The sequence below is a fragment of the Neodiprion fabricii genome, chromosome 4, assembly GCF_021155785.1.
Source record: "Neodiprion fabricii isolate iyNeoFabr1 chromosome 4, iyNeoFabr1.1, whole genome shotgun sequence".
NCBI classification, from domain to species: domain Eukaryota; kingdom Metazoa; phylum Arthropoda; class Insecta; order Hymenoptera; family Diprionidae; genus Neodiprion; species Neodiprion fabricii.
Genome location: NC_060242.1, coordinates 28,742,470 through 28,754,885, shown reverse-complemented (window position 1 = coordinate 28,754,885; position 12,416 = coordinate 28,742,470). Strand labels below are relative to the sequence as shown.

Below are 12,416 nucleotides of genomic sequence, written 5' to 3'. Positions count from 1 at the left end.
TAATCGCGCCTGCATCCTTCGCTGAAAGTAATAGGTCTACGGCGATGCGTTGGACCGGTTTAAAACTTGTTGGACTATCGCAACTATGTAGGGACGTATAAGAGTTGTCACTGAGTTCCACAGCACTGCTACTACAAGAGTTATACTACTGCGTGATTCGAATTCCTTCAATGCTACAGGCATTTTCAAGTAAATTCGTTTTAACATTTACTCAATCGAAATTTAAGTCTTATATCTATCGTCAAACTCATGAGTTTGTAGTTGCGAATATTGAAGACTCCGCGGTAATAACTTGCGTAATACTCAAGGTGCATTCGCACCCAACCATGCAGCTTGACCAGCTTTACCGTTGCCCATGCCCTGTGCCCCATGCCAACAACAAATTCTATAGTTTCGATGGTCCTCAAAAGATACTAATTGAGATAGGGCTCATGTGAATTGATTATACCTACACGAATACGCGATGCGATCCGGACGCCAAGACGTTGCGCCGCGCCGGCTCGGTGGACAACGTGTTAGGCAATGACGAAACCTCGTCTGACCACCTGCAATAGTATACGTCGTGCCTGTACGCCAGGGAGCGTTTACAAGCCTACAAGAATACCGACATAGCAGGGCCGGCGGGTTGTCAATTTTCCATGTGTTTAGTGAAACAGGAACAATTTTTTCGTACCTTGAATTCATTCGAAAGCAAATTTCGTCCTTGCAATATTTTCAGGTGTAAATTTATCAATGAGCATTGCTCTATCCGAGGTCAGAGTCATTTCTCAGCAGGCACGTGAAATTGCGGTACCATTCGAGCGATGTTGTGTTGGAAGTATACTATTGAAAATTTATAGAACAACGATGTTACGCATGTTTGTCTAATGCCTGAACCTGTTCAACTGAAATGTCAAGAACGAATGGTTCAATTTGCATAAAAATTGGCCAAATTTTTTCTTACACGACTGGAATCCCGTCTCTTGTTTTCCAGCACATGAAAATTTTTTATTCCTGTCTTCATTGTACCAACAACACAAAAGTCGCCGGCCCTGAACGATAGAGAAGTTACTCAGGTATAAGGAGCGAGCGAACGACCGGCGAAGCCTGCAGCCGATCAACGTCCACGCGTTAACGCAATTTTAAGATCACTTTCACTCGCAGCATTCCCCGAGATGCTGAAAGAAGGTTAGCCAGCCAGCCGGCCTCTGTTGCCGCTGATCTTGATGTAGCCAACCAAAATAGTATTTGGTCTCGGCCTGCGGCACAATTATGATTATTCCGCGACGTTTCGAAACTCGTCTCCACAATTTGCGCATTTGTATTACCATCCATGGGCCTCATGACTGTGGCGTTGTGCACAGCAGGTACATCCCCTTTGCTTCCCAGACCCAATCAGCAGTATGCACATTCATTTTCCACATGCTGCAACTGCAGAACTGCAACGGAATTTCTTTCCATATTGCATGAGTGCTTGTGCTGCGATTCTCGGAAAAGGGAAAGAGTTTCAAGCGCCACTTTTGTAACACCTTCGGTCTCGAGGTGTTACAAAATCACGCGGACATCGTCATTATCGCACCCACACGTCCGCGCATTGAATTTGAAAATCGGGGTATCCGTCCCCGGGGTGACATTAGACCGTTCATTAAAAACCAATCCTCCGATTCACCTCGAGAGACTGCATTACAGTTTCGACAAGTAGGACGCGAGAAGACTCTTTCGTCGAGGCTGGTCGACTCACTCGGGACAGTATAGCTGCATACTGGACTCGACACGCGTTCAATACTTATCACGGTTAGCTCGGGATCCGCTCGTTACCACCTGATGTAGACTACATACATACCTGCGCATTACCCGCGCCCGACAACTCGATACATGATATTGACCCAAGTGCAGCGTTCTCGTGGGCGAGTTGATGCGATTTCACCTCGATATATATTAAGCTGTAACCTGAATCGACTTAGCCTCGTGCTTTTGCTCTGACTTCGAACCTGATTTACGTCATCTTCGCACAAATTAGGATCGAAACAAATCAGATACTTTGTACCGAACAGCTGTCTCATTTTCAACACCTTCTTCGAGTCGATAGCTGCGCTGCAGGGTTCGTGTGAAGGCCGCTGACTGTTTTTACGGGCACGGTGATACCCAGATTGGATAGCGCAGGGTTTGATATGCAGTTTCCTAGATACGACGGCGTTCATAAAGTTGAAACTTTGTTACTGATTTCTAAAGCAATCTTCGTAGCTTAAGTATATGACGACTCGTTAAATACTAAAACTGATAAAAAAAAGTATCGATTCCTCGCTAAACAACCTCATTAACATAAAAATAGTAACTGATGCGTTCTACGAGAATTCTCCTGTTGCTGTTCATCCATTTGGTTCGAACTTTTTCGCTATGTCTAAAACTCGGCTTTTACGTATTCAAGATACGGGTTTAAGTTGAGAAAAAAATCGATAGCTGGCCACTAGCGGGACTGCAGAGTCGTGTGTAATTCCCTGGTAGGAACGGTGTGTTCCAGCTGCCTGCCCTAACTTCGCTTTTCCTCCGCTAGGAGTTCCACGATGCTCAACCTTCTCGAAAGAAAATGATCCCCGCAGGTTGACTAGAAGGTAGCCAAAACTTGCGATAGGCACTCTGGTTTCTCTTCAATACACGAATAAATCTTTCGCCTTTTACTAAAGATTTCCGTGGAGAGGAACAACTTGATGAGTCTATAACTCGAATTTTTCAACGTCCCGGTGAAAACTGGGACTGCCAATTAAGTGAAACAGAATTATCCTAATAATTTAATGCATGACGACTCGTTGCAAGTCATTCAATGATTTGAACAATACGATTCTCTTAGAGTTGTCCTAAATCAGTCTTAAAAGATGCGAATAGATTCATGAAAATGTGAACGTTGAGCGTTGAATCGATTGAAATCATCGTCATTGTTGAGGTCTTCATTCAAATCAATATTTCACATCGACGATGAAATGACAGTTCAATGGAAAACCAGCAAACACGGAAGAAATATTTTCAATGCGAACTCCGTAGGAATCGCGTTTTATGCACTGTAACAAAATATTGCTATGTGTGTTAAAAAAGATGTAATCAAGTATAACTATCAATAATTATTTACTTTTGTGGACTACTCTTGCGATTACGTACGAAAGTGATAATTTCGTGAATTTGAACACCGTTGAGAAACAATTCATGAGGCATATTATACATTAAGCGCGCGCGTAAAATATTAGCCGACAAAAACGCGGGAATGTTTACTTCATGCAAAGTAGGCGGCAGTCTAAATTCCTGTAATAAGCGAAAACCAAATGAGTCATTGGAGTTGACACCCGAGCGTTCATCTCCTGGCGTTTAGTTGAACTCCGCGTCATGCAGCAAGGTGCATAGCAGGTAATGGCGACCATAGTAAAGTAGTTACGACACCCGTCCGGGCTAGACGAGCCTGCGAGTCGGTTTGTCAAGGTTGACAATTCCAGCCGAATTAGGTTACCGCGAGTAACACACCTGAGATTGAATTGTTCGTCTTACAACGATACCGCGTTAATCGTGAATCCAAACGTTTGCCATGCCTGCTATCTCTGCTGAGTTATATCAATATAAAATACTAGCCATTGGAATGCAGAAAAGAGAATTTACCTTCAAAAAATTCAGTTACTGTGAACGGTCACATATACTTTCAGTTGATGCAATCTTGCGGTCATTATCTAGATTCAAAAATTATATTTAGTCACTTAATCCACTTCGCGTTTGTTGGGAATAAGATGCAAAGCAATTCAATACTTGCTATTAGTTCAACATCGTCAAGGTCATCTTTAACAGTCAAAATAATTCACAACACCTTTAACATTTCAATTTATTGGGTGAAGCCGCTTCCACTTCTGCAAATGAAGTTAACCATCGTACTCCGGGCACTTGAGCAAAGTTTAGCTTCTGTTTAACATAAATCATTTTGACAATAATTCGTTTTTTCATATCTTATACGCAACAATACTTCTAGGATTTACTGTACAACGTATAAGAAGCCATGAGCATAATTTAACTATTTTCAATATGCGATGTTCGCAAGTAGCTTTCAGTACCCGTTGACAAGATTTTGGATAGTTTTTTATACGCAGGGCAAATTGATGACTTATTCAATACAACTTTTGTCTTTGCATTTGCTTTTTAAAAGCATGGCAGGTACAAAACTAACCTGCATTTCGCGACTAACATGCGAACATTTTGACGTGCTGGTATTGAACCGATGAATTTAATGATTGTTGCCGAAAAACCAGTCGGTATTAAATATGTGTATAAATGGTATAGTTATAAGCTATTTTACTGACGTAACGAATCGTCGAGATGGTCGTTTCACGTGTACAAAACGAGGAGAGAACAATCTTTAGATAATGGACTGGTCGCGAATTCTTACGTGAATATTAACAGTTCGTTTTATTTGACCGTTTAAAACCAGTTCCAATTAATCGAATGTATCCAGTAAGCAAATTACTTGAAAACGACGTCATGCGAGGCAGTAAATTCCGCCTAAACAAAGATAGAAAATAAACGAGCGAAACGAAAGACTTGTGTCACCGTTCCGAACACTTCTCCATAGACATGCAAATTCCTTTGAACCTGAGTTTTGGACCTACACTACAGATGTGTGCATAAACAGCATTTGAACATCTCCATATTAGGGTCGATCACCTCCTAAATTTACGGAACTTGGCGAACAGTCATGACCCTGTACTCACAAAAGCAAAGCGATGTAAGGACGCGACTCATTCATGAATCCTGTGTAAAGTAGACATCAAGAAGTGAGCTTGACGAACTGCTGACTGAATGGAGGAGCACCAGACTCTGGACTCGTGAAGTCGGGTGAATAGATTATACCTGCAGACGCGGATACAATCTGCAACACCGACCGAGTAATTTGGCAATTTCACCCGCACATTCAGTTCGATGGAACTGGTCTGGAGAGCATGAGCCGTACCGACGTTTTAGGGTCAGAGTCGCGGTTTTTGAGCTATGAATGTACTAATGAATAACCAATCAACGACTGGGTAGAGAATCAACACAGCATACGCTGCACGGTACTGAAAGGAAGATGGGATTTTTTCGGCAAAATCTGGAAATCAATACGTTCAAAAACCGCCGATGTTGGAACTCCATGCGAATACGTGTCGTGCATTTAAAATAATTTGGGCACGGTATATTAGATAAACACTCGCTAATAAACCGGCTTAAAAATCATTTCCCTCGAGCTTTCACTTTTCTGTAACGTCAATTAGACTCATGTGAACATAGTAATTAGTGGTAGCTGACTTTGGGTTAGAGTACCGGTGCTAGAATCTCGCTTTGCCAACGCGTGATCACGTCCCGCGGATCAGCTTAAGGACTCGTTGAGTCGAAAGTTGTGCACCTGGCCTTACATATCCGTTACGCGTGGAGCGATCTACCGCCGAGTACGAAATCCGGAGGCAGCGTGGTTACAGGCTATGCTTATTAGTATCGCCAATGATCTGCATGTCCGAGAATCTTCTTCTCGCCAGCTGGCGTGTCTCAACGCTTATGAGTAAAATGCTCTTCGTCATTACCCGGTGGAAAAATGACAAATTGACCACTTATGCAGTGCCTTCCCAGACACTTGGCGTGGAAAAAAAATGATGTAGAAAATAATGACCCGTCGACATCCGAGTCGTGCTCGTAGCTCGATGTTCAGAACTAAGGAAAGTGACTCAAGTGCAGGAACATTGCGCTGACAATGAGAGTGAATAAAGTTATGCAAAAACTATAATGAGCGGGAAAAGAGACTCACGTTGATACAGTGTTACGTATCCGTCGTAGCTCGGGTCTCACAAATATAAATTGCCGTCGATTTGGCAAGGATTAGCAGGCTTTCCACCGACCGACTGATCCTACACGCATTCCTCACAAGTCCATTCCAGGCGCAAATGCGAAAGAGTCGTTGCCGCGTTGAAAAAAACTGGAATGAAAGACGGTATTAATTTATTGCCAAAATACACGCACACACGTAAGACCGGCGAGATTCCAGGGTATTCCCGCGATCGGTGCGCAGTAGGTGATAATTATAGCTGGCGATACTTAATTAATGTGAGTATCACAATGAAAATCACGGAGACACGTAACTGGCAATAATGACCCCATACAGCCTTCGATCAACCTTGAGTACAGGTTTGCGAAAAAAAATCCAAAATAACAAACAGAACAAGATTTCCCAGGGCCTCGAGGAATTGTTATCTGGGCTGGCTTCGAGGCTCTTAACTCGTTGCATAGGCAATACAAAAAAAAAAAAAAAATATATATCTGCGATTCTGAGATACATCAGACACATGCGGTGGGCTGAATACCGGCATTGCAACCGCCTTCCCATTAATTCGAAAATGTTAATCGAGCCGACTTTGATGGTAGGAAACGTTTTTAGAAGGGAAGATGTATTTTTTTTTTATACATTATTGTGCGTATTAAATACTGACTGTTTTGTATACATTTATTGTTAACAAGAAACGCACACGATTGTCGTTATGTGCTGAATTTATATCGAAGCAATGATCAGTTTCAACATCGTACAACCGCATGATCCGTTTCTAGCAAACACATTTCATCACGTTGGATTTTCCCCGCTGTGAAACCGAGAAATAATTGGGCACTCAAGGGCTACATTACCATTGCGTGGACTTGTTTTGAAATGTCTCCGTAGCATTTCTTTCGCATGCGTATTAACCGCACGCATTTTGCAAATTCATGACATGCTGTACGCAGTTTCCGTTCACAGATTTTTTTATTTTTTTCCTCTTCTAACGCTATTTACGTTCTAGCTGATGCTTATTGTCGTTGACATGTTGGCGGGCTTGTATCTCTTTTGTCCGTGCAAATGAAATTTATTCGTTCGATAATTCAATATTCTTGTATCTTGTAACTGGTAAATATGGCACGGTTGATTTTTAGTCGAATTAATTATACCACGTTTATATCGATTGATAAAAACAGCTAGCAATGCTGTAATATGCTGTTTATTAAATAGAAATTTGTGAATGTCTTACATAATTAAGAAACAACTTTTATCATACGCATATTCGCCGAGGTCGCTTATAATACGCATAAATGTTTCACGCTAATGACAGCTGACGTAAAATTTATTTGACACTATATTTTAATGAACGAAACTTTAAGCCCACCGTTTCGTACAATACTTCCTGATATAAATTTTCGTTTTTTTCAATGTCTGTTTGCGCGTTCAGACATCGTTTCAAAGTATCCGCACACGTTAATAAGAACAATCTGAAGATTAACTACCGAACGATAGGAATTTGTGAAACAATTTTCCGTGTCTTCGTGTAATAGGATCACATTTTCCGTTACCTCGAGATATTGGCAATTGGAAACAAGAATAACTAAAGTATCCGTCTACGCCAGAATCAGTTTCATCATCTGAGCCAATTTTTTCATCAACCGTTTCAATTTTTTTTTACAATTTCTTAAACTGTAAATTTTTTGATTTCCCCATGCATCTTTTCCATGACTTATCGATTTACGAGTAAAAACTGCAGTACCTCCAGAAAAAAGTCACACGGTTTCGTCTCAGCTATATAGTTACTATAATTCAGCAGGTTGATTATGTGTAAATAATATATATTATTGTACATCGTAATCGTATTTGTTTTCTGTGTAAGCTATACACAAAGTAATTTACGAACGCATATCTCTCTATCTAATAATCATTTAAAAAAAAATGAAATGCCGTGTCTGACGGTGAAAAAAAAAGCAACGTAACAAAAGCCTACTTGCAATTAGGTATACTTGAGAGAGATAATATACTTGAGAGTTGAATATTGGACAGGCAGTAAAATACAACTTCATGGTTTCTGATTTTTGTTGCTTATGCTCATTAAAGTGGTTGGTGATTTCAGCTGTTTTATTAACTCTGATATACCTGTATGTTAATTACTGTCGTCCATTATACGCGCGTGAATTTTTTTGGCCCTCCTCCCAGTTTTTGTTCTCTCTTTTTCTACCAGTCACTTCCTTACCAAGGCTTCAATAAGTGCCGTAGAATTGTGGATGGGAAAAACCCCGTACCCATCAATTCCCACTTCTTAGGATAGACAAGACATAAGACGTTGCGTTTCATAAAGCTGAAATTACCGTAATTAGAATGTCGCAATCATAATTATAAATTTAACGAACAATAACCAATCTCGAGATCACTCGATTCACGATGAAACATCCCCATTTCCTGCCGCGTGTTCGTTACCTCCAATAATTTTGCAAGAACATTTTCAATTTCATGTTGCTATAGATCAAGCATATTATATGTATATGGAGTACTCGGCATCAGTTCAGTCACTTCTTTACGAACTCTCTCAGATATCACTCATAACTGGCCGCATTTTAGTACCTACTACTTGAAAGTAATCTACGACTTTTTCACTTTAATTCAATCCTTTTCAGAGTAGAATTTCTTTTTTCTTTTTATGTAATGTATGTAATTAACTTGGATCGGTTGGGTGGGAGAAAAGTGGTGGAACTGAGGGGGAATGTCCTATATACCTGCAGGAATTTAAACGGAATAACGTGTGAATTGAAAATTATGTCGAATTTAAAGCAATCAATGACGTGGCTCTACGGGTTACGATACATAAGTCTTTAGCCTTGCCGCGATCTGACAATAAATAATTAGAAAAAACACATCCTGTTTTCTTCACGTTTCTTGTGGCAAAAAATTTCTTGCCTTAATGCGATGCCTCTTGTAATACATTTTTATTTACTTGCAGGTCGAATCGCCGTCATCTTGTTCGGGCTATTCGCCTTGGCCATTGGGATTATCCTCAGCAGCATACCGTGGGTGGATTACGTGCTAATGAAAGTAAGTCGTCTGCGATCTCCCTAAAAAAATTTCCGATACTCAAGACGTTCTGAACTTACGTATCAATTTAGCGATTGGCATAAGTAACCAAGAATTCTAACGTGATTAAGGCAATCGCAGATTTTTCATTCAAGTTGAAATTCGTTCTAACTTTTCTCTTTGAAATATGAGGAAAAAAGTTGATGGAATTCCGTTTTGGGAATTTTTTCCAATTCAATTTACTTTCGCATCGTACATTTTCAAAACTGGTTTACTCACCGGGGTTACGTTATGTTTTACAGCAATTACGGTTATGGAACGGATCCCTCTCATTCCAGTATTGGCAAAAACCTGGCGTCGTTCGGTTAACCAAAGTTTACATTTTCAATGTAACGAATACCGATGGGTTTTTGAACTTTGGCGAAAAACCAAAGGTTGAGGAAGTTGGGCCTTTTGTTTACAAGTAAGTAAATTTTACCGAAATTCTCTTTATCCCTCCAAGAGATAAAGTTTTAACAAAAGAATTTGCGATTATCGTATGTTTCCAACTTGATCATTCGTTTACTTTCAATTGACAGGATTTCTAATTCTTCTCGCAAATTGTCTCCGCAATACGCGTAGATAAAATTCAAGTGGCAAGTAATTTAACAAAGATATTTCAATCTTAGTCAAAGCATTTGAAATTATAAATAAAAAAATCGAACTTTATTAGATTAAATCCTGTTCAAAAAGGAAGTCATAGATATTTTCCTATTTGTGCCGTAAATGATTCTTTCCCGAAGAGTTGGATGGCCTGAAAAATTCAATCTGACGAAGACCACCTCGAAGAAGGAGAAAACTCGATGTGTGTCTCGATTATTGAGAAGATCTTGACTATCCTTCACAAATCAATTATAAAAGTCGGTCAAATATCTTTTCCCGTTGTACTCGTTAAATTCAACTTATTATACGGGTAAGCTTGATGCGTTAGATTTTTTCATCGTAATAAAGAAATTTATCCATAGATGCCACTTGACTCGGGCTTACTATTTAAGTGGATTCAGAGGTGTGTACATAAGCGTGTCAAAAATTGCCGTAGACTATTTGGCTCGTGAAAGCAATTTACAACAAGCTGTAATAACAAGACTTTGATGCACGCGTGTATAATAAATACACAGAGATTATTAGAGACTCCATTACCAGATGGAATCCGGGTCGATTTCTATCCCATCCACAACTTTTGGATCGTTAAGCTTACACTTGAAAGAGCCGTGAAACCGCCGAGGTGTTGCTTGTATGTAGGAACTCTTTTTCGAGACATTGAATATAGTCTTGTGAAAATTGTTAATAAACCTGACATCGAGCAGCTGCAAATAAAAGAAGACGCGTCCCGTTATCGTCGTCAATATATACGTTAGCCTCCTAGCCTACTTGTCGTTACGCAATCTTTTCGGCGCTTTCAATGTCTCCTGCAAACAGCCTCGAAAAACACGTCCCGTTACAACCGTCCGGTCCATTGAGCCCGATGGTATATCTTTTGGAGAACGCGTGATTGTGAAATGTGAAAAGAATCCCCTTCCCAATTCAACTGAACTTGAATCAGTTCAAGTGTGCAGACTGACATACATTTTTTACCGTATGGTAAAATCGTGAAACAGAACGCGTTTCAAACGGATTGTCAAATTGTAGAAATTGCTAACTTCATGCTGGTATTTCAATTCATAGGTTTTTCAAAACGTCAAAATCAATTAGGCTACTCTAGGCGAGAGAAAATTTCATTTGTTTTACACGTGTTTATGCCAATTCCGATTCACTTAGATCCGCCACGATACATGTTGCGAGCTAAATTAAGGCAATGAGAACACACGTACAAACAGGAATAAAATACTACAAGGCGATCAATCATGTCGATGGACATGAATTGAATTAGAATTTAAAATTTATACGATAACCTGCGGCACGCGTGCTGATTTCGATGCAAAAAAAATAAAAAAATCTGTCCCACGTTGTAGGGACGAAATATCCGAAAGAAATTGAACGAAAAAATTAAAAACAATGCATATTTTTATAAACCGTACGGTTTTGTCACAAGACTAAATAAATCTGAACAGCCGTATCGAAGTACTCGCCTCGTCAACTCTTTAGGGAGTATCACTAAACAGGTTTCATTAATGCGAAAAAAAATGTGACAAAGATCTTTATTGGCTATACATAGGGACGGAATGGAGAATTCAATATCGCAAGTAAAACTTTTACCCTTCGGTGTTTTGAAAAACATAGGATTGATCTTCTAATAACCGCATAAAATTGAAATCGTCGTATTGCCAGCTTTGTACAAGTTCGTCAAATACACGCGAAACAGAAAATATTTTTTCCCCAGTAAAACAATGATATAACTAAAAACTGCAACCTTAAAATTTCTGGCCACAAGCGGTTATTTTCCTAATCAGTGGTAAATTCCACTACGCGAAAAAACCCATCGCAATACAATCCTACTCATCCGGGAGATAGGTTTGCGGCGGCGATGCAGGAACCTGGAACCTGTTACATCGTGAAATAGCGGTAGCGGTCAAGAGGCCGTCAGCTTCGTTAGATTCGGCCTGAATCCGTCATAGACACGGTCGGATAATCAATTCCGATTTCCGCCGAGTCTTTCGCTCCTGGCAATAACTGGCCTCTGCACAGGGAATGTGGCACGGTGTGTAAGGTCCCGTTTTACGATTCGTTGAGCGGACCCCAGACGGCGGGAGTGCGGAACTTAAACTAATTATTTACACTGCGTTGGCGAGCTGGTATTCGGGTCAGGTTCATAAGGTTCGAAAGAAACGCCCCTCGCAAGTGCGAAATTACAATGCTAATCGAAAGAGGGCCGCGGGGAAATTGGCCTCTGGTATCAGATGCTGCCAGGATACCTCTAACAGGTATCACGCCGCTCCGGAGATGACTTACACACGATGTACGATGAATATCAAGCTGTTGTTTCGACTCGTAACAGACGATCGGACCTTTCTTCTCGCGAGATTATATACCCGAACTGATTGCGGACTGGTTAATGGTATCGAATAATGTCCCCCCCCCGACTTAGGTACATATTTCTTTGACCGATCCCGCTATCGGACAATCGGTATTGACTCTTTGTACTCCTTTGTAATACTATGCCGTTAGTAAACTGTCGAAGAAGAAGAGAGAGAGAGAGAGAGAGAGAGAGAGAAAGAGAGAGCAAGCAAGGCTTATTGTTAGATTTTTTACCTTCAGCAAATTTTCGAACGACTCAATCAGACGTTCTCTTCTGTTAGAAGTAACCATTGAACGGTAGCTGTCAGGTTATGCCAATAACACGTGCAGCTTTTGAGCACATCAACTTTTTTTCTACATTCAATTAAATCTTATTAGCCTGATTCTGATGTGAAAAAAACCATGCGCAACAAACTTCTTTAATAGGTAAAAGTCGAAATCTTTAGCCAAATTCTTGACTCATTCGAAGACCGCCACAGGATATGACGTTCATATCGTTAGACGTTGAGTCTAACATCGGGTCTTTTTTTAAGAGGACGCACGATATTTGCGCCTGCTACCTCAATTAACCAATAATTTGGTACCGCCTGAT

General features: G+C 40.4%; 1 protein-coding gene and 1 non-coding gene across 5 annotated transcripts in view; both read left to right on the top strand.

The window, feature by feature from the left end:
• Nucleotides 1-12,416, top strand: part of LOC124180492 (scavenger receptor class B member 1) — a 45,785-nt gene that overhangs the window by 17,315 nt on the left and 16,054 nt on the right. For all 4 annotated transcript variants that reach the window (XM_046566091.1, XM_046566090.1, XM_046566088.1 and 1 more), the window contains exons 3-4: nt 8,760-8,851; nt 9,133-9,293. In XM_046566091.1, the coding sequence (XP_046422047.1) occupies nt 8,760-8,851; nt 9,133-9,293 (253 nt within the window). The remainder of the gene's footprint in view (nt 1-8,759; nt 8,852-9,132; nt 9,294-12,416) is intronic.
• Nucleotides 2,612-2,735, top strand: LOC124181765. The gene has a single exon (XR_006870570.1). It is a non-coding gene; the product is annotated as a U5 spliceosomal RNA (small nuclear RNA).